The sequence below is a fragment of the Harpia harpyja genome, chromosome 11, assembly GCF_026419915.1.
Source record: "Harpia harpyja isolate bHarHar1 chromosome 11, bHarHar1 primary haplotype, whole genome shotgun sequence".
NCBI lineage: Eukaryota > Metazoa > Chordata > Aves > Accipitriformes > Accipitridae > Harpia > Harpia harpyja.
The window spans coordinates 26460136-26480890 of NC_068950.1; the positions used below are offsets into that span (position 1 = coordinate 26460136).

Below are 20755 nucleotides of genomic sequence, written 5' to 3' on the forward strand. Positions count from 1 at the left end.
CTTGGAATTCAGTTTCAGAAGTATTGGGAAATCTTGCACATTTAAATGAAATTTCATTACTATTTTCATCCAAATTGCAAACTTTTCATATAGAAAAAAATCACAAAAATTTTAACAATTTATCAAATAATTTTTTAAAAAGTCTTAATTTTTTTTTGCCTCAGAGAACAATTCTGTTTAGAAGATTGCCTTTCCTTAAAGAAGGGAAGGGAAAGAGGGAGAAAGAAGAAAGGAAGGAACAAAAAAAGTAATGATTTTGAAAAACATGGGGTGGGGTCATCTCATTAAAAATGGAAAAATTAATATTGAGTCAACCCCAAATAATTATTTTTTTACATATCTTTTGGTTCCATTTCTAGAAAGAAAGTTCTAAGCTAGCAAAACAAATGTTTGTATGCATGTGCATGAAGATGAATAATTTAATAACCATTGATGCTGTATGGAGAAGAGATAAACTACATTCCCACCTGTTCCTATCAATGAATAATCTTAGTAGTGCCCTTTATAAAATGTGCTTGCTCTTTTGAAGAGCAAAGGAAAATTATAGCCTGTTAGTGTTTACATTTACTAAATGTTTTTCTAACAAGTTAAAGAAAACAGAATTGCAGCCACTCTTAAGAGTAATAGCTCACTATTTAATGTCTCACCATGCACACCATTCAACTTTAATATTCTTGTTTGCCAGGCTGCACACATTAGCCAAATGACTAAAATAATTCTAGTTTTAACAGTAATGTCACAAGCTTAATAAATTTCTGAATCCAAATCCGTGACACAATCTCTCAAAAATACTGATTCAGCTTGCTTTGGTTTCTCTATCACTATTCACAAAACAACAAAACAAAGTTGTTTTAAATATCTGTAGAATTCCTGTTTATGAAGAAAAAAAAAATTAATAAAGAGGTTATATTCTGACCTTATTCACAGCATCCCAAGTTATTTCTGATTTCCAGGTAATCCTTGTCCAATGGATAGCCAAAGTTGAATTCTGCTAATTGCATGCTATTGTATTTGAGAGGGAAATTTAGTCTAAAACTTCAAATCCAAGTAGGATGCAAAATTAATTTTTTTGTTTGTTTGTGGGGATTCTAGTCCTCTAAGGAAAATGTGTTTATTATAATATTATCCTGATAATTTTGCAGGATATGATAATTTTATATAACTTGTCAGGAAGAAAGTCTCCAGGGAAGCAACAGTGTGTAAATAATTGTGAGGTATGTCTGAGCATAGACAGCTCATTTAATGAAGGGACTATGAGGAGGATGCTACCAGTCTTCCTGTGTATTGTCTAGAATCAGCTAGACATCTGTCATATATCTTCTGTGTCATCCGGTACTGCCTCTCTGTGGACAAATGTAGGAACTTCTGGAAAGTTCATTAGACTTACTTTCTAGGTCATTACTAGGTCGTTTCAGGTTGCAAGCTTTGCCCTCTAAAACTGCCCAGGAACCTTTTAAAGTATATTCTACCTTGGGATAAACTCAGCAAGTTTGAAGCCTCGCATTTCACAGCGACCCTATATTTGCAAAAGACTCACAAAGGCGTCATGTGGCATCATTTTCATTACAAAAAAAGAGAGTAATTTTCATTCAAAGTATCTAACGTGCTAGTGAAGGTGAAGTTTTCATATTAATTTTTATTTCAACTTGCTAAATCACAGAAAACTACCTAATCTTCATTGGGACCTCAATTTATTTGAAAAGCTTCTTTCTTTCACAGTGAAGAAAAAGCCTTGAGCATCCCTGGCCTTTGTTGCAAATAACTTGGGCCAAGTTTCAAAGTGAAGTGCAACTGTTTTGTGTCATGCATTGCAAACTTCTGTGATTTCATAATTTCTTCTGAAATCTTAGTAAAGTAAGGATATTTGGGCTAGAAAGTGAATGACCCACTCTCATTTCAGTGATAATATGATCCTGAGCAATTCTTCTGAACCAAAGCTACTTTTGCCATTTTCCTGACACTTACTTAATAGCTTTAGAGACTGTAAAGTTTACTGTGATTGATTAGGTTTTCTTTTCTTTCCAGAGAGTGCAGCACAGCACAGAAATTCTTCAAGATCTGACCCACAGAAATATTTCAGATTTTCTGGTGAAAACATATCCCACTTTGATAAAAGGGAGGTAGGTTTGAATCTCTCTTTTGTTTTTTCACATGCGGTATTTTGTACCTGGCCATGAAATTCTCATTTAATAATAACATAGCACCTGATTTGCCACAGTATTGTGCAGACTTGAGCATCATGTCCATATTCCTGATGTAAGAATTAGGAGATGCTCATTTCAGGGGAGTTAAATTGTTTTAAGTATACCTATTTTTATAATTGGGTACTCCTTTATGGGCAGAGCTAAGTTTCAATGTTGATGGAATACCATGTTAATGGTAACTGTGTCAATGGTGAGAAAACTGGTGCCTCTGCACAGCATGATGAACTGCCTTACAGAGATACTAGTTTGTGTCCCTGAAGAACTGTAGCCACACCAGCATGACCATCTGCCTGACTTAATTATCACTTGCTTCCCAGAAGTGCTAAAGAGCCAAAGGACAATGTTACACATATACATCTATCCTACTGATAGCTCCTCAGCTTGCCTGAGCGTTGTGCGTGATAATTAGCTATGCAGTGTCCATGGCCTATTATTTTTGATTCAGGTCTTGCTACCTTTTCAATTCCCAGCAGAGTTCTTTGAATTCCCATTATATTAACTATGTGCTGGCTGGCTTTGACTAATTCCTCTTAGCACGTCATAATTGCTTTAGATACATCTTTTAAAATCAATTCATTATGGATTTAGGATAGAGCCAGTATGCGTCACTTTAGAAATCTTGCTTATCTCTGTATGAGCTGGAGATGAATCATGTCAGAAAACAAAACAAAACAAAAAACAAAAAACCCACTGCAGGGAATACCAAACGTCCTGACAACCCCACAACTCAAAGTAATAGGAATTCACCTTTCATTTCCATTTAAGCCTGACAATACCATCGACTTTGGTTCAGTGCATTAAGAGACAGGATTCTTTTTGTCTGTTTCAGCTTGAAGAGCAAATACTGGGTCAATGAACAAAGGTAAGAAACCAGTTCACAGATTATGGTGGTAAATAAAGGAACAATGAATTTCTGTTTATCCACGGAGCCTCGCAATGTTTCTCTGAATGGGCAAGGGGAATTGTGGCAGATAGTATAGAACAAAGAGATGGCTTCAGTGGGAAACAAGTTGGGGGTCAGCAAGGGTTTTATAAAGACAAGGGGTTATATTTGTTTGGACTACCCCCACAAGGATGAAGGCCAGAGGCACACAATGGAACTATCACAGTTTTATTATCTACAAGAGTCAGACTAATGGGATCTGGGTGATGGAAAGTTACAATACAATACTGCACTACATTGCAATAGTGCTCTGATGACACTCTTTCAAAGTGCAGCAGAAAAATATAAACCCTCCAAAAAAAGGACCTGGGTAAGATGAAACCTAGATGCCAGCCTATCAAATACAGAAGTAACAACCATGACACCTCATCCCTGGTCTGAATATGCATAGTAGTTACAAAACAGATTCCACTAGTGCTCCGTGCTTATGTAGTGGCATCAGCTAACCCCAGTATAATGTCTACACTGCAGATACTAAGCTTAAAAAGATGACTGATTAGCCTGAAGAACATACTTACTTAGTTTTTCAGCAGCAGTAGGAATTCACTTCAAAGGTGGCAGCCAGATGACTGGCTTCCTTCACGGAATATCTGCTTGTTCATGTGCAAACATTACTTTCTATAGGATTTGACTTTGGTTCATCTCATGCAATAGTATTTATCATTATGGAGTATTGGCTGGCACCAGCATTGCTGAATACCTGCTTCTCTCAGGGCAACTGAAATTTTAACTGAGGTCCATGCTGTCCTCAGTCCTCCATGCTGTTCAAACAGTTATATCTCAATTATCTTGATTTAAAGATTTTGCACTGTAGAAAGAACTGTTTTCTCCAAGTCTTGTATCTAAATAATAATTTTCTTGGGATCCTGGCATGAAGCCCTCAGAAACTGTTAGAACTTCTATTATTTGTAAGCCCTATAAAGACCTAATACAACCTGTTAGAAAGAGATTGTTATACATGAATTATGTGATGTATAGAAATCAAACTTATATTAAGTGGATTTTTAGTATTTCCATCAATGTATAGAGTTTTGGGTCTGTGGTACAAGTGACTAATGATTCTGTTCTCTTTGTTAGATATGGAGGAATTTCTATAGGAGGAAGGCTCCCAGTCCTTCATGTTTCTGGAGATCAAGTTGTCAATTTTTTAAGTGATCTTGGCCGAATGATGAATGTGACAGGAGTAAGCAAGAATTTTTTTTTTTTTTGTCCCCTTACTTAAGAATTGTTACAAAGCTGAAAACCTGCAGCACTGGATTTCACCCAAACAACTGATCTTTATCCTTCTCTTTTTTATTTTAGGGAAAAACTTCACTGGCTGCTGCTAAAGAAATTTCTAATTTCCTTAAATACATGGAAACTGAAGATAATATTAAGGTATTTGCTGAAAGTAGTCTGCTAACTCACAGTCTTTCTTGACGTAGGCTTCAGATTGTGAGAATATGCTAGTGGCATTCTCAGATGCAAGAGCAGCTGAAATACTATACTTATTATAAGTAACATGGGATACAGGGTTAATGCAAAGTTATTTCTAATGTGAGATTTTTTTAACCATGTTCTTGCTGTCCTAAATACTTCTGAGTAGGACACATTCTGCTAAATTTTAAAATGTGCTTCTATAAAATCCCTCGACAGTGGTTGTCCAACCCTTTTAAAAGCATAGTGTGTGAGCTCCTCCTGCTGGACTGTGCCTAGGAGCTATGAATTCCTGGTTCTGGATTCTTCCCTGCTGACAAAGTCCACCAAAGTAGATCAAAGGCAGCCAAGTTTTCTCCTGCAGCTCAGGGTTATTAATGAAGGCTTCTTAAATGAATCTGTGCTTTCTGACTCTTTTAGGTGTGGTTTAACAATAAAGGCTGGCATGCTATGGTTAGTTTCCTTAATGTAGCCAATAATGCAATCCTTAGAGCTAACCTGCGGACTGGCCAAGACCCTGAGGAATATGGGATCACTGCTGTAAACCATCCTCTGAACCTCACTAAGGAGCAACTCTCTGAAGTCACTGTGTAAGTCTGCCTGTGCTCTGCTGCTGGCTTTTATCCTTCCTTCTCCTGGCAGCTTTACCACCTCCAGCGTACTCACACTCTGAGGCAAAATAGTTCAATTGGCAGAATGCAGAGGGCTTTCCCTGAAGTTTTATTCTAATCAAGAATTAGATATACAATCTGTTCTTTTCTGTCTCATTATATTCCTATAAGAGTTCATTCCCATCCCGTGTAGGAGCTATGACTATTGGTTATACATGATTACATGTTTTTGTTGATTCCCAAGCACAAAGATTCTGAAGTCTTTGTTCATGCTCCAAAGCCAGTAGATCTACTTGTAAAATAACACAGAGATCATAACCAAAAAAAGAATCAGAAATTATCCTTAAGTGACTACAGGTAGGCAGTAGTCGGCAACCTCCATCTTGGTGCCAAGGACAGCACACAGGTAGATTTTCAATAGCATGTAGTAGGGTTGGTGTATTCCAGAATCTAAAAGCCATAATTTCTTGAAAAAGACACCACTAAGAAGACATGACATCCTGCTCATGTCTCTCCACTCATGTCTCCTATTAAGTTCAGAATTCAGTGAAACTGAAAACTCTGCCTAAGCACGGAGGCAAGATCTGTATATCATCTCACTGTCTGCAACTTGCCTCTCTGAGTCCTTCTTTTCCCAGCTCCCAGAGCACTTCAGCTATTGTGCCTTAATGTCCTGTTTGAGACACACCATACAGGAAAGGCTGTCAAACTGAAATATTTATATATAGGAGTTGAACTGTTCCAGAGAATGAAGGCAAGTAAAAAATCAGGGAATGGTGCCACCATCATCCATATTTGTAAGCTACAGTCCCCAACACAATTTGGGAAAATACACTAGCACATTTTGAAATTGGAAAAGTCTTCTACTTAAAAAATAACTTTGCTACTTCTAGATCTTAAAATTCCCTCCAGATTCCCCAAACGCTAATATAGTGTTGTGTTGCATCCATTCTCTTGCTCACAGTCCATTCTTGTGCTGTTTTAGGCTGACCACTTCAGTGGATGCTGTTGTTGCCATCTGTGTGATTTTTGCCATGTCCTTTATACCAGCCAGTTTTGTTTTATACCTGATTCAAGAACGTGTAACAAAAGCCAAGCATCTACAGTTTGTCAGTGGTGTGAGCCCTGCGATCTACTGGCTAACTAACTTCATGTGGGACATAGTGAGTAACTGCTGGTCTGATTTCATAGCCTGCAATTATTCCTGGGTTTGCATGAACTGGGGACTAATCAGTGAATCGAGTGAAGGTGATTCTGAGCATTGCAAAGCATTCACTTCTTCAGGTGTTTCTCAGAGAGCATGCTAAGGGTCTGATCTCGTAATCGCATTGTGTAGAAATTAAGTCAGGTGCACAACTCATTATTCAACTAATTAAGCTGAAATTGTTGTTATTTTAGGGTTTCTAGTCCTTACAACTGAATGTATAATAAAGTAAAACTTACCACAGCAGGGGAAAGCCCAGTTGCCTGATGCTAGTCACTCCTGCCCTATAGAAAAACCATAACATGTTTCAAGATATTCAAGAAATCTAAGTGGGGGAGATTCACAGGCTGCTGGAACAGTAGCTGGAGGCCAGACGAAATACTCTAGGGTGTCTAAAATGACATAGATGTATTTGTTTAGGTCACTGAGTCATGTTCACTGTGTTATTCCAAAAGGATTTAGACCACAGGCCCAGGCTTGCTTAGACACAGCTCAGCTACCCTCCCATTACTCCTCAGGCCACTTTGTCACAAAGGAGCAAATTCTTTGCCTGGTTGAGACACAGCAGGAGGCTTGTTTTCCAGCCATGCCTTCTCAACAAAGAGAGCAGCCAACAGCTTATGCAATAAGAAAAGCGTGAACACGGAATTGAAAAAATTAAAAAGAAAAAAAATTGAAATAATTGAAAAGCTCAAAACTCTTCAGGCTTTGGAAGGTGCTCTTTGAGGAGAAAGTAAAGCAAAGAATTAATTTAGGAAATGAGGGGAAAGAAACAGGTCTCTGAGTTACTGTCCCCTGCTGGTCACAGCAGCCTCCCAGCAGCTTCCTTGACAGGAGTTCTGCTTGGCCATGGCCCTTGACAGCATGATGCAAAGGTATTAATTGGTGTTAGCAGTTCTGTGAAATGCCACCTTCCATTCTGCATGGGGAGCTCTGTGCATTGCAGTAGACTAGCACTACTAATACTGAACAGAAAAATTGAGAAGAGCAGTGGCCAAGCATACTCACTTTAGCCTCCTCCCAGGAATGTGGCTCAAACAACTAGCTTTTTCCCTCCTACACAGCCTTTGCATCACCAGAAACTGCACTTCTCTTGCATATACCCAGCCTCTTTCTGTGGGCAGCCTGCCAGCAGGACCATGAAATAATTGGCTCCCAAACCATAATCTAAGACACAACAATATATGTTGTATTTTTGATGAACAGTCTGATAAAAGATGTCTCAGAAAAATGTCGAGTGCTGCCAGGGACCCACTGATCCAAAAGCTTGAGTGTGAGTAGTCTAGCTCATAAATTCTTGTGTTCCTCAATACAAAATCCTTTTGGAATAATGTGTAGGATCTGGATATGTTTGCAGACCTTCTCGGGTCTTACACACTGATCTTCACCCTGTGATGTGGCAGGTGAATTATGCACTGAGTGCTGGAATGGTTGTGGTTATATTCGCTGGATTCAACAAGAAAGCATACACTTCTCCAACTAATCTCCCTGTGCTTGTTGCCTTGCTGCTTCTGTATGGGTGAGTGTTCAAGGTTATTCCTGCATGTGGGGCCCTGTATTTCACATGGAAATGATTTCATGTTATTGAGCTCAGTACTTAGTGAAATCCAGCTTTAAAGAATAAAACCGAGTGGGTACAATACAGGTTAGAACTGGATTCTGTCCCCGCTCCAGGATATTTACACACTCTGGCCACATGCCATAAAAGAGATTTTTTTTGTCACTGCCTTACATTTTTAAGCATTAAATGTGATCCTTACAGGAAAATATATTTGTTTGCTTTGCTGCTTTCTGATATGTATATTGTGTAGGAATTTAGTGGTTGTTCATTTGCCACATTGACCGCCAATACTAAAATATCTTTCAGCATTTAACCCAAGGGCAAAGAGCACTGAGTCTTCAACACTTTTTTTAACTTCAAATGAGCATTTGTGTTGGCAAAATAGCATTTTATAAGGCTGACTGAAAGTCACTTTCATTTAACTAGTGATCATATATTTTTATCTATAAAATCCTGATAGCCCTGCAGCTGATGTAGTCTAGGCAAAATGATTGACCAGATCTATTTCTCGAGTTAAAGAGTGAAATGAAGCTTTTCACATCCTGCTATGTATATCACAAATTAAGCCTAAGAGGGAACAGTTCTTTTCTGGGCAGACTACCTTTAATTTTCTGAAGTTTTTGTGTTCTTTGAATGAAAATCCTGAGAAAATGCAAAGTATTATCATCAGTTAATTTCTGTAAAATATCCAGTGTTAAAAAATGCTATCAGAATGTTCATTTGTTTTAATTTTTTATTATATATTTTTAAAGTGCAATAGTGGTATCTTTAATAAGTTGTCTGTGGCTCTGTATTTTTTTTTTAAATGCGGTAATTCATGGCTGGGTAGATGGACATTTAAAATGTCTTTGCATATTTTAAAGTATCTACCAACATGAAATTTTCTGAAAAAATATGATCATGTGGCAGTCACTTCAATGATAATTTCATAGTTTGCAACTCAAAATAAAAAAACAGAAAGAAAGGTAAATTCATAGAATCTTACATTAGCCCTTGTGTCCAGCTGCAGTCACAATAGGAAACAGGATGATTCTTTCTGACCATGTGTATATTTTCCTGTTAAACAATTCAGGTGGTTGTTACTGAATTCTTCCTAGTCAGATTGATTGTTGCTAAGCATTGTAAATTTATTCCAGAGGAATACTCCTCTTGTGCTGCTGAATGTGCATTTGCTATGTCCCAGAAATCATGGCACAGGAAGCTCCAAATTAGGAGTAAAAAGAACTATGGTAGAGGAGTTAGAAAAGAATATAAAAATTTACAGAGTTTCTGATTTCTTTGGACAGTTCCAAAGGCTGAGGAGTATCTGGAAAAGCAGTACATTGTATTTGCTTTATCTAACATTTCTTTGTCTCTCCCTTCTGGTGTACAATCCAGTGAGATGTGCAAGGATACCTGCGGTGATAATAACCTTGCTAGCATTAAGTTTTCTCAATTTTAGCCGTTTCTATTGCCCTGCATTTTAACAGCAAAAAAGACTAAGCAGAAAAAACTTTTTATCTAGTAACCAAGGAAAGAATACTGTAGTGGCATCTCTGGTTGGTTACACCATTTCATTATACTTGGGATGAGAAGAAAGCTCAACTTTGTGTTTTCATTAGGGCAACTGACATGAGAATACTGAGAAGCTGTTATCATAGTTTTTCTATCTTTTGCATGCAGATGGGCAGTAATTCCCATGATGTACCCTGCCTCTTCCTTCTTCAGTGTCCCTAGCACTGCTTATGTTGCCTTGTCTTGTATTAACCTCTTTGTGGGGCTCAACAGCAGTGCCATTACATTCATCCTGGAGTTATTTGAAAATAACCCGGTAAGTAATGTTTTTGTTGTCACCTGGTTTTAAAGAGCTGTGCAAAGGGTGTCCGAGCATAACCATCTCTAACAGTAACTGTCTTTCTCTACCTTGCCGTTTTTTCTGGCAGTAAATGAGTGGGGAACTTGTTGAGTAACTGCAGGGACAGGTGGGCAGAATAACCCAGAGAAGCAACTCAAGGCAATTGATATCTTGGGCTACACACACAGGGAATGACATGGAGTGTTTTTCATCCCTATGAGCAAACTTCTGTACACTTTCACAATTGGGAAGGAGGGGACATGGCACTTAGTGCATGCTTCTGCAGCTTGGATTGTACAGGAAGATGAAGATGGTAGAAAATCATGCAGTCACTACTAAGTAAGGAAAGACACTTACTCCTGCTAGTTATTGCGTTAGAGGAGATGTTCTGCTTATAGTAGCATTTTGAGAATTGCCCAAAAATGATTTAACACTACCAGGAAGGTGACAGAAAGTACAAGAATTAGACAGAATACAGTGAGTGCCAAAATTAGTTCTTAGAAAGGCAAAGACAGCTGATAAAACACTATTGGCTTGTATGCACTACTGCTACCACCTCTACAGTTGCTGATACTCTGGGCACTGAGACTGATACCCTTTCTACATCTGACAGCAATCCAAGTAGCTATCATTACTGATAGTGCGTTTTCAAACACCGTGTGCTGATCAAGCATTGTTGTTTGCCGGGAAGGAGAAACAGACCTTGATTAAGTTCATGGTTTCAAGGGCCAACTTTACAATACTTTCTGTCCCTGGTGTTCCTGCATTCTCAGCCATGCTTCTTGATAGCACACGTTTCAATCTAGTGCCATTCAGTCTGTGGGACAGCAGGACAGTATTGTTACCTTTGAGAATATGTCTCTGTTGTAGACACTGTAACTCCAGAGGGAAAATTGCCCTTCTCTGGATGCAGTGTTGGCACAGCTAGGCTGCTACTGGCACGCTGTTTTGGGTATCTCCACATTGCACCGAAGTCTACTGTGTAGTTATGCCCAGACAGTGGTACTTCTCAATATTGTGGCAGTCCTGATTATGGAAATATTCCAGCTATAAATAAAGATGTTACGACAGAAAAATGCCATTCTTTCTTGTTGCTCACTGTTGCTGTTTATAATACCTGACACCAGAATTACATGTTACCTCTGCTACATAGAGAAATACTTCATTACAAACATTAATTTCTCTCCCCATTGACAGTTTTTCACAAGCACCTTGTCTGGTACAGTGTATGCCAGCATTCTGCTGTGCTGTGTTTTAGATTGCAGATGCTTTGGATGTAACTTGGTAAATACTCTGTTTTCTCTGTTGTAAGAACACAGAACACGGTTTCTCTGACATGACAAAGAACTTTTCACACATGTTGCTATGTTTTCTTAAAGAAGTCTGGTTTCAACTGCTTATTGTGTTGTTTCTGTTTCTTATAGTCTTTGCTGAAGTTTAATAAAACATTGAAAAATGTGCTGATTGTCTTCCCACATTTTTGCCTGGGCCGTGGACTCATTGACTTGGCAATGAACCAAGCTGTGACTGAAGTATATGCCAGGTTTGGTAAGTAAAGCCAATAAGCAACAAGTTATATCACATGTCCTGACCTTGGATGAGATGGTTGGAAGTGTTATCTTGGAAAATTAGTGGCTATTTCTGAAATTCTTCCCTTTCACATCATCAGGTGGATGAGGAGTATGAAAGTTCAACCTCTCTGAAGAAATCATAGCTTCTGATACAGCTGCCAGAACTATATGGCCCAACCAGCAGTCTGTATTGGAAATGAACCCATTTGTTCAGTGCCATACCCTGGTGTCATTTTATCATTTGTTCTGAAGTCCTTAGATCATTACAGGAGGATATATTATTTCATTTCATTTTAATACTTCGGCAGCCCTCATGTTAATGCTTAAAGTGGCTGACATTCTTCAAATGTATCCTTTTGGGATATGGCTGTCTTTGATATCAGACAACTTATTAAAATAATAGTCATATAGCAGAACTCATCTGTTTTTGTTCAAAAAATGTATGTCTTTCACATAGTCCATGCATATTTCATGGTATGATATCCAAACTACTGATATTCAGAGAGGTTATATTCATTTTTACTCCCATGCAGCAGCTGATCTTGGAGCTTGTTTTCTTAAGAACCTTTATAAGGCACTGGAAAACGAAGACATTGCCTGATCATGATCAAATAAAGTAGAGATTTTCATCCTAAACCATTATGATTATGCCTTTTGTTCTGAGGAGCAGTGGGTTTTTTCAGCAGTATTTCACCTTGCTTTCTGGTGCTCTTTCTCCGAAGGTGAGGAGCATGTTTCCAATCCTTTTCAGTGGGACTTTGTTGGAAAGAACCTGGTTGCCATGGCTATTCAAGGGGTTGCATTCTTCATTCTGAATCTCCTTACGCAGCACCGTTTGTTCTCTACAAGATGGTATGTCTGAAAGCTTGTATTAATGTTCCTTTATTAGCAGGGTAAGTGTCTTTGTTCTTCTCTATGTCCCTCTTTTTTCTTTTTCCTTTCTTTTTCTCTGAATTTGTCAGCTTTTTTTTTTCTGTTTACTTACTTGATTTCATCTTAACTTATTGACATCCTGATTCAAGAAAGCATTTACAAATATGCATTATCTTAACAGATTTTAAGAATATATTATTAAAGAAATGAGTTTTCTTGAATTAAGACTTTAGTGTAAATTTTTTTAGATTAAGACACTGTAATAGTGAGATTATAAAATGACTTGGAAAGTTTGTAGTGTCATAAGTACTGTCATGAGGTACTAGCCTGACATCCCAAGACAGGAATTCTAGTCCATGGCACAGGACAGTTGCAGCCTGGACACTATGCAAGCTTCCCCTCTCTGCTTTACAAATGTGGCTCTATCTCAATGAAAGCAACTACCTTCCAGGTGTGAATGGGTCATTCACTTCTGTTCGAGATTGCCAACAAGGGTACTAGTTGGTACAATTATAAAAAATATTGTCTTACAGAGATGTCTACTCAAAAGATCTGTAGTCTGTAGAAGGACTATCACTCTCTACTGAAGAGCAGCCAAATAGTGAAAGCCGTGGCTGAGGGGCAGGTTATGTCATATCAGTGACTGACAAGGCATACTCTTTTGAGCAAGCCATTTCCTCCCTTTTTAGTATTTAGAGATTAACTTTCAAAGGTCAGGGATTCTCCCAACAGCAGGAATGCTCCAGCCAATGTCACATTGTGAAGTTTCAATCCCACTGCTTCCACCAGTCACATTTTTGGCAATTGATTAGCCATTGTTTCACATGGTTATTCTAACTGCACCCAGGGCAACTCATTGTTTCTGCAATCAATCTCTTGGGTTTCTCCAGGTTTGCTGAGACAGCCATGTCACCTATTATTGGTGAAGATGAGGACGTTGCAGAAGAAAGAAAAAGAATTATGAATGGAGGGAGCAAAACAGATATCTTAGAATTACAAGAACTGACCAAGGTAGTATTTTGAGAAGAATGAAACAAATGAGTCTAATGTAAATTTATTCTTTCAGAATGTATTTCAGCTGTGCATTCAGATGTTATTGTTTTCAAAATCAACCTTGTGCCTTAGAAAACAGCAAACATCTTAGAAGTCAAGGCTATTTCCTTTGATTAGAAATCAAACCACAGGGAAGTCCAGCAAGGAGAGTGCAACCCTCCCTGCTTAAGGTTTGCGTTTTTTTAACCTCACGTCATCTGATATGACAGTTACCTATTGAGTGTCCATTTCTACTACTAGTCTTTTCTTCTACAATGCTGTTTTTTCCATAGGTGAGTTTCAGTCAAGTTAACCATTTGGTTGCTTTCACACTGAGGGCTATAGTTATTGCTAATTTATCTTCTTTCCAGACATTGAAGGCATCTGAGTTAAGCTATCAGAATGCATGCAGGCTTGAGCTACAGAAATACAAAGATTACACACATTGCTGGGATCTCATGAATAGAGAACTGGAATATCATTCTTCAGACTGTCTTGCTGTATTGTTCCACTTTAGTTTGATATGTCAGAGATACTTTGTCCCAGGAAAGCATCAGGTTTTTCTCCTAGTGCTAAAGATATGAAGTAAAAGGCTGCATGCAGAAAAATTGGTATTTTTAGGGGTCATTACAAATTTATTTAATGTGAATAAATGTCTGACTTTGTAGAATGCTTACTCTTTGTTTTTAATTTTTTTATTTACTCCTGTCTTGGTTCTAAAGTTGCCTTGTCCCAATAGCATTAAACTAAAAAAATTCGGAAGATTTTCTTTGCTGTAGATGTCTTGAAATAGGATTTTTCTTTTTGTTTTTTTTTTGTTTTTTTTTTTCCCCTGTCAATTTAGATTTATGCAGGTAGGCACAAGCCTGCAGTGGATAGACTCTGTGTTGGCATCCGTCCTGGAGAGGTAGGTTGTTCAATAACACTAGATCACATTCCATGCATCAGTTCAGATTTCATGCCCCTGCTGATTTGCAAGTTGGAAATACTAAAGAATGTGATAAATTTTGTAATTTAGTGCTTTGGTCTTTTGGGAGTGAATGGCGCTGGCAAAACAACAACATTCAAAATGCTGACTGGAGATACTGATGTGACATTTGGAGATGCTGTAGTGGCTGGCAATAGGTAAGTACCTTAAAAAAAAATCCTGTGACAGTCCATTTACCGGGGTAGAACTGCCCAGATCATAGTCTCAATGACCCAGCAGCTCTTTTCCAGTTTTATGGCACTGAGAGAGACCACAGCTAACACACACTGGCACTTCATACTTTTAACACTCTGTTGTAAAATGCTAACACTGGGACAAGGCAATCAGATCAAATGGAAATAGCTGGCAAACATAAGATAACCAGTCCAACAGGGTACTTTGATCTGAGGTTTGGGACTTTTCTCTGGCTGTTTCTAGCATCTTTGTTTACACAGTGCTGGCATAATGCCATTAAGTTAATACAGCATGATCTGGTATTCGCTTATGCTAGTTTAGTTCCAGGTTGTGTGTCTTGGTTTGTTAGGTGTAGTTGGGATTTGATTCTTTGTCCATTGATATGATTTGAACAATAGCTATTTTGTTGCCAGGACATGCTCTGGGGCAGTCTGTTCTAGGTGACCCTGCTTGAGCAGGGTGGGTGGACAAGATGGCCTCCAGAGGCCCCTTCCAACCTGAACCATTCTGTGATTCTGTATTTCTCCTACTCCTACTACCACCACCAAAATGTTAGCCTTGTGTCTTCCCTGTCTGTTCCCAGTGACCATGCTCTGAAATGAAATTGACGGATTTTTTTCTTCTAGAAATAAACACCTTTTGCAAAAAATAAGATCTGAGTGGCTGTTTGAAGAACTTCTCATTAAGTTAGCCTATACATAAATGGGAAGATGGGTGAGAGGAAATGGTCTTACACTCCTAACCAGGACTGAGCTGACTTAGATGAGAATATATTCCTTGCTATTCTGTACAGACAGATATTTTAGTAGGATGTTATATCAGGAAGAATTCATTCTCCTCTTACAAGAGTTGTTGCCCCAGAAAAAAAAGATTTATTCAAACTGTCCATCTCTGTCTAAAAACTAGTGTTATAGGACTAAGATTCTTTTCTTTGTTTCTCCAGTATATTGACCCACAATTCTAATGTCCATCAAAACATGGGATACTGCCCTCAGTTTGATGCCATTGATGACCTACTCACAGGACGAGAACATCTATACTTATATGCACGCCTGCGGGGGGTTCCAGCAGAGGAAATCAAGAGGGTAAAACATTCTTGCTTTTGACTTATACATAGTTAAGTTACAGTGAATATTTGTGATGATTAACTAGGCTCATAACATGCGAAGGGCCAGAATTTCCAAAGTGGCTTGCCATTCCATATGTTGAAGTCCTGGGAATGGTTCCTGTCATTTGGACGGTTAAGTACAAGACTGCACTATCCAATGCAAGTTCTTAGACATTAATGGTACTTGCAAAAATGTGATGTCAACTGTGGAAGGCTAAAGATGCAATTGCTATGACTCAGAACTGCACTGGTTGCTGTTTTGTTCTTGTCTTTAAAGTTGTTTATGTATAAGGAAGAAAACATGAAGAAGATTCCAGAAGAAAATAATTTAAATTCTTGCACAGATAGGAAGTCTACAGCTGAGGCTGGTTTATGGCTTTCCCTCAAGTAGTTAGAATTCCCCTCATCATCATAAATTTTTTGGCCTCCCCTGCTCCAGGTCTAAAATGAATATGCTAAAACCCAGGGAATTGCCATGTCTCTGCCAGAAGAGGGATGTATCAGCAATCCCATCTGTTATGCATTAGCTGCTGTGTGAAGAAGATGGTCTTTCTCATAGGTTGCTGAATGGGGCATCCAGAAGCTGGGGCTTCCTATGTATGCAGACCACCTGGCTGGTACCTACAGTGGTGGCAACAAGCGCAAGCTCTCCACTGCCATTGCGCTGATAGGCTGCCCGCCACTCGTCTTGCTAGTAAGTGTCATGGTAACATAGCTCTGTGACAGTTCAATATAACATCTCATAAAACTACATGCTAAAGAGGTACAAGGATGTTTATGACAGTCCTTGCAAGCTCCTTTCTGCCCTCAACTTACATCTACTTCAATGTAATTTTGAGTTCTTTAATTTCAGGGATAGACTGGGATGCATAACTATGTTTCCAATGGACCCCAAGTGATTATGAAAGAAAGATCTTCAACAAAGAATGGTTTGAGATAAAATCTATAATCCAGACAAATCTGAATTTAAATCCATGTTTGGTTTCAGTCTACCTTTTCTTGTCAGAGTATAACCACTCATGTAAGAGATGATCTTACGACACATACCTCTCTGTTTTATCCAGCAGAACAGAGGAGGATAGCTACCCTTTTGCAGCCTTCAATATATTTGGAATAAATTATACAAATTGAGACTAAACTATACAAATGCTGAAATGTAGTTCTCATCAAATAGCATGTTATCAGATAATTGTATATCTGAAGGGAAATTCTAAATGCAATTACTACAAAAATTCTGTATTTAGATTATACTGTATCACCTTAGTTTGTAGGCTAAAAAGAAACATTTTAATAACATTTTAATAGCATGGCTCCTTGTGCCATTTAATATGCCTTTACATGTATTCTGCCTGTACATATTAAATAGCCAGATAAAATGTTTTCTCATAATTTCTTAAGACAAAATGTTGAATGAAATCTTTTTTTCCAAGACTTTTAAAAATCGTTTCATTACTAACTGGGTTAACTGATTTATGCAGGAGCAGAAAGTTAGCTGGTGTAAATCAGGGTGACTTCACTTGCTTCTTGGTTGAGAAATGTGTCCTATATGTTTATGTAAGTAAGAACGTTACCTGGGGAGAGCTCACTCTCCTCTTACACGAGTTGTTGCCCCAGAAAAGGAAGATTTTATCTGAAGTGTCCATCTCTGTCTCACAGCTGGTATTATAGATATAAGATTATTTTCTTTGTTTCTCTAGTATATTGACCTACATCCCTAATGCTCATCAAAACATGGGAGCCAAACTTGACACAATTTGATGCAACTGCTACTGCATAAATGTCTTTCCGTTTATTTTGGGTCCTAAATGTTTTTATAATGAGACATCACAGATGCTTACATTTTTGATATCTAAGACCCTAGACTGGGAACTGCCTTTGTTGTAATGGTCACTGCATTTCCTTCCCTGTAGCTGTGCCCTACACAGACAGCATTATATTCTTACCTGCAGTTTCTTGTACTTATTTCCTTACTGCTTTGTGCCAAGAAGTGCATTATTAGCCATTCACTCATATGCTTCTCAAGGTGCATGTGCTTTCTCAAGGCACAAATTTTGGTAGGGAAGCAGCTACATGCTAAGGCCCAAACACACAATGACTTGATTCTAAATAGCTTTTCTTTTTCTTATCTGCTTCTCTGACTTTGATGGTCTTAACGTTTCCCTTACAGGATGAACCAACTACTGGCATGGACCCTCAGTCCCGGCGCCTCCTGTGGGACTCTATTGTCAGCGTGCTCAGAGATGGGCGAGCTGTGGTTCTAACCTCACACAGGTAAAAAGAGTTAGAATTCAGAATCCCAGAGTAGCTGAAGTTCATCTGCTGGCTTTTACCTCAAATATCTGTTCTCTGTTTTGAAAGTATGGAAGAATGTGAAGCCCTCTGTACTCGTTTAGCCATCATGGTAAAAGGTACCTTCAAATGTCTGGGCACAATTCAGCAGCTAAAATACAAGTAAGTAGAATATTTTAATGGTGGTTTTTAATGGGAAACACAGTGTATGTGACGTGTACTGTTCTTAACACAGCAATCCAATCTGAAGAGCTGTTGTTTAAACAGACGCATTTCTGGGTGCAACTCTGTGGTATCCTAGACAATTTGAGCAGATCTCATTTCAACTCTGTTATGCTGCACACCACGTCTGCAGGGCAAATACAGGGCTTCCTACAAAGCTAGATTTTATGCATTATATTTCAGATACTGTTAATGTTTTCATAGTTGCAGAAAATTAATTTCCTTTCTGAATAATGAAAACATCTCTTCATCCAATTCCCAAATCCACATGTGCTCCCCAGGTTTGGAGATGGCTACATTGTCACTCTGAAAATCAAAGCTCCAAAGTCTGGTCTGCCTCCAGATCCTACTCCTGCTGAGCATTTCATACGCATGAACTTCCCAGGGAGTTTACAGAGAGAGAAACATTACAACATGCTGCAGTATCAGATTTGCTCCTCCTCTCTGGCTAAGATTTTTCGGTTAATAATCTCCAATAAGGAAAACTTGCATATTGAAGAATATTCTGTCTCTCAAACAACTTTAGATCAGGTATGTAAAAAATAAGGCACCCATGAGAAAGACTGTCTGGCAAGAATTAGGCAATGCAATGGGGATGTATCCAAACAACTGAAGGACCAAACTGTTCAGAGTAGAGAATTATCGTGCACCACTTTCTCAGGCAAAATTCCCAGACCCCTCATCAAGGAGGGTGGATCAGATATGAAATCTGTAACTAATTCCCTGTGTAAATAGGTGCCATTTGAAAGCTGGTAAGGCAGCATTTCCCAGATGACAGAATTCGCGCAACCCATTCCTTCAGGAGCAACAGTCTGAGAAAGGTCAGCTCTTCAGGATGAGGCTTGCTGAGCTGGGAAATAACGTTTTATTTTAAATAAGAGATTTGGACTGTGTTGTGTCAGAGATACTGTGATATCTAGTTAAATGTTTATATGCGTCTGCCATGCACTTTTATACAGGAGCAATTAGACACACAAAACCTGGAAAGTCCACTGGGACTGTTGGCAACACCCACTTGCTAGAGGGTATTAGTCCCATCTGCCTGCTTTCCTAAGTAGCTGAGGGTGCACATATGCAAAGCTGTCTTTGATGGGAATACTACAGAGATATTCCTGGCTGCCTTACAGCTTCCTACTAGAATATTCTGTCTCCTCTTTCCCACCACAACCAAACTCACTTATGTTGTGCAAGCCATGGCAAACCTTGCTGAAGCCATCTCTTGCTTAACAAAAAATAGAATTTTAGTTGCAAGTAAGTGCATCCAAAGGAAGGAAGTTGCAATTAAGTTTATCAAAATAAAGAAGGAATTAATGATCCCTGCTGATACACAGTGTCTCAGTTCAGTTCATGTCTATGGATTCCCCTTTCTGTCTCTTCCCTGCAGAGAGGCCAAGAGGATGCAAATGTACAGAGACATTCCACTAATTCATCTCAGTTGATGAGATGGTGATATTTTCTGCTTTCCTCACACAGGTTTTTGTGAACTTTGCTAAACAGCAGATGGAGGATGAGGAAATTCCTTTGCATCCCTGTGCAGCTGGAGCCAGCCGAGAAGCAAAGGTGTCCCCTGCTTTGCATCAGCAGGCAGTTGCATAGACTATTCCTGCAGTCATTAGCAGCTAGAGTGTGCGCAGTGTAAAGATGTGCCATACCAGAGCAGTACAAGGGTAAAACAAAGGTTCCCATGCTCAGTATTATAGTGATTTTTTTGCACCTTTCTGAGCACTGTGCTTGCAACAGCAACAGCCCTAGCAACAGCCAACTTCTACTGCTCTACCAAGAACACTACATGCTGAAAGTGTCAAAGGAAAGGCAGGTCCTTGCTATAGAACAAAATCTCTCTCTAACATAAAGTTCATTATAAGATACAAGAAGAGAAGTCTCATTCCTCCTTGTTGACGTGTAAAGAGCATTAAAGACAGTTTCTCTATCTTGTCCTCTCAGGCTGGTAGGTTTTTTTTGTCTAACTCTTACGTCAGCTGCTACCAGTCAGCAGACAGGTCCCAAGGCAGAGAGTATTGCCCAGCTTAGAAGTGGATTCCTGCCATCCTGAGTGCACAGGACTACCAAAGTCAGAATATCAGTGCTGGCTGGTGTGTCTAGTGCTGGGAAACTGCTTCACTGTCTCACCAGGCTGCCAGTGAAAACAGACAGTTGTCTCAGCAAGAATGGGAAGAATTAATTCAGATCTCAGACCCAGACAAGAAATTTGCTTTAAAAAAAAAAAAGACCTTAATGAAAATGATCTCATACTCATCTTCAAGTTTCTCAAATAGAAGCAGAATGTCAAAACGGAGATTAAAAGAAAAGAGAGTATGTCCAAATCTGCCAGAAGTTTTGTTTTCTGATGGAGGCCTGGAAAGGTATCTTTGTTACTAAACAAGATAAAATTTTTCTTCTTTCCTGTGACTGGACCTTGAGTGGGTGTAGTGTGAATAGGGTATGTGCTTTCTCTGTGCTCAAAAGGAAAATTTCAACCTGCTTGTACTCCACACTGCACTCAGTGGGAAATCATTTGACATTTAGCTCTTTTTTCTGGTTCACAGTTAAAATAGTGGAAAATAACAATACTGAAAACAAATTCATAAGCATGTATTGCTTCAGTTACCAGATCTAACCATTTCTAAGAAATCTTCTCTAAGATATGTCATACAGAAATAAAATCTGGGTCATGTATTTTCGCTTTGTTAGGTTTTTTTCTTCAATTGATGTAGATTTTTATATA

At 38.7% G+C, this 20755-nt stretch overlaps 1 protein-coding gene across 7 annotated transcripts in view; it reads left to right on the forward strand.

The window, feature by feature from the left end:
* ABCA4 (ATP binding cassette subfamily A member 4) overlaps nucleotides 1-20706 on the forward strand; it is an 86347-nt gene extending 65641 nt beyond the window's left edge. For 6 of the 7 annotated variants that reach the window (XM_052802167.1, XM_052802166.1, XM_052802165.1 and 3 more), the window contains 19 exons: nucleotides 2026-2120; nucleotides 3034-3066; nucleotides 4225-4330; nucleotides 4450-4524; nucleotides 4984-5153; nucleotides 6160-6337; nucleotides 7782-7897; nucleotides 9602-9749; nucleotides 11198-11321; nucleotides 12067-12196; nucleotides 13108-13228; nucleotides 14094-14156; nucleotides 14268-14374; nucleotides 15355-15496; nucleotides 16079-16213; nucleotides 17687-17790; nucleotides 17878-17970; nucleotides 18312-18561; nucleotides 19504-20706. In XM_052802167.1, coding sequence (XP_052658127.1) covers nucleotides 2026-2120; nucleotides 3034-3066; nucleotides 4225-4330; nucleotides 4450-4524; nucleotides 4984-5153; nucleotides 6160-6337; nucleotides 7782-7897; nucleotides 9602-9749; nucleotides 11198-11321; nucleotides 12067-12196; nucleotides 13108-13228; nucleotides 14094-14156; nucleotides 14268-14374; nucleotides 15355-15496; nucleotides 16079-16213; nucleotides 17687-17790; nucleotides 17878-17970; nucleotides 18312-18561; nucleotides 19504-19626 — 2313 coding nt within the window. In that variant the 3' untranslated portion in view covers nucleotides 19627-20706. The remainder of the gene's footprint in view (nucleotides 1-2025; nucleotides 2121-3033; nucleotides 3067-4224; nucleotides 4331-4449; nucleotides 4525-4983; nucleotides 5154-6159; nucleotides 6338-7781; nucleotides 7898-9601; nucleotides 9750-11197; nucleotides 11322-12066; nucleotides 12197-13107; nucleotides 13229-14093; nucleotides 14157-14267; nucleotides 14375-15354; nucleotides 15497-16078; nucleotides 16214-17686; nucleotides 17791-17877; nucleotides 17971-18311; nucleotides 18562-19503) is intronic. The other variant, XM_052802168.1, reaches the window with a different exon arrangement.
* Nucleotides 20707-20755: the final 49 nt, after the last annotated feature.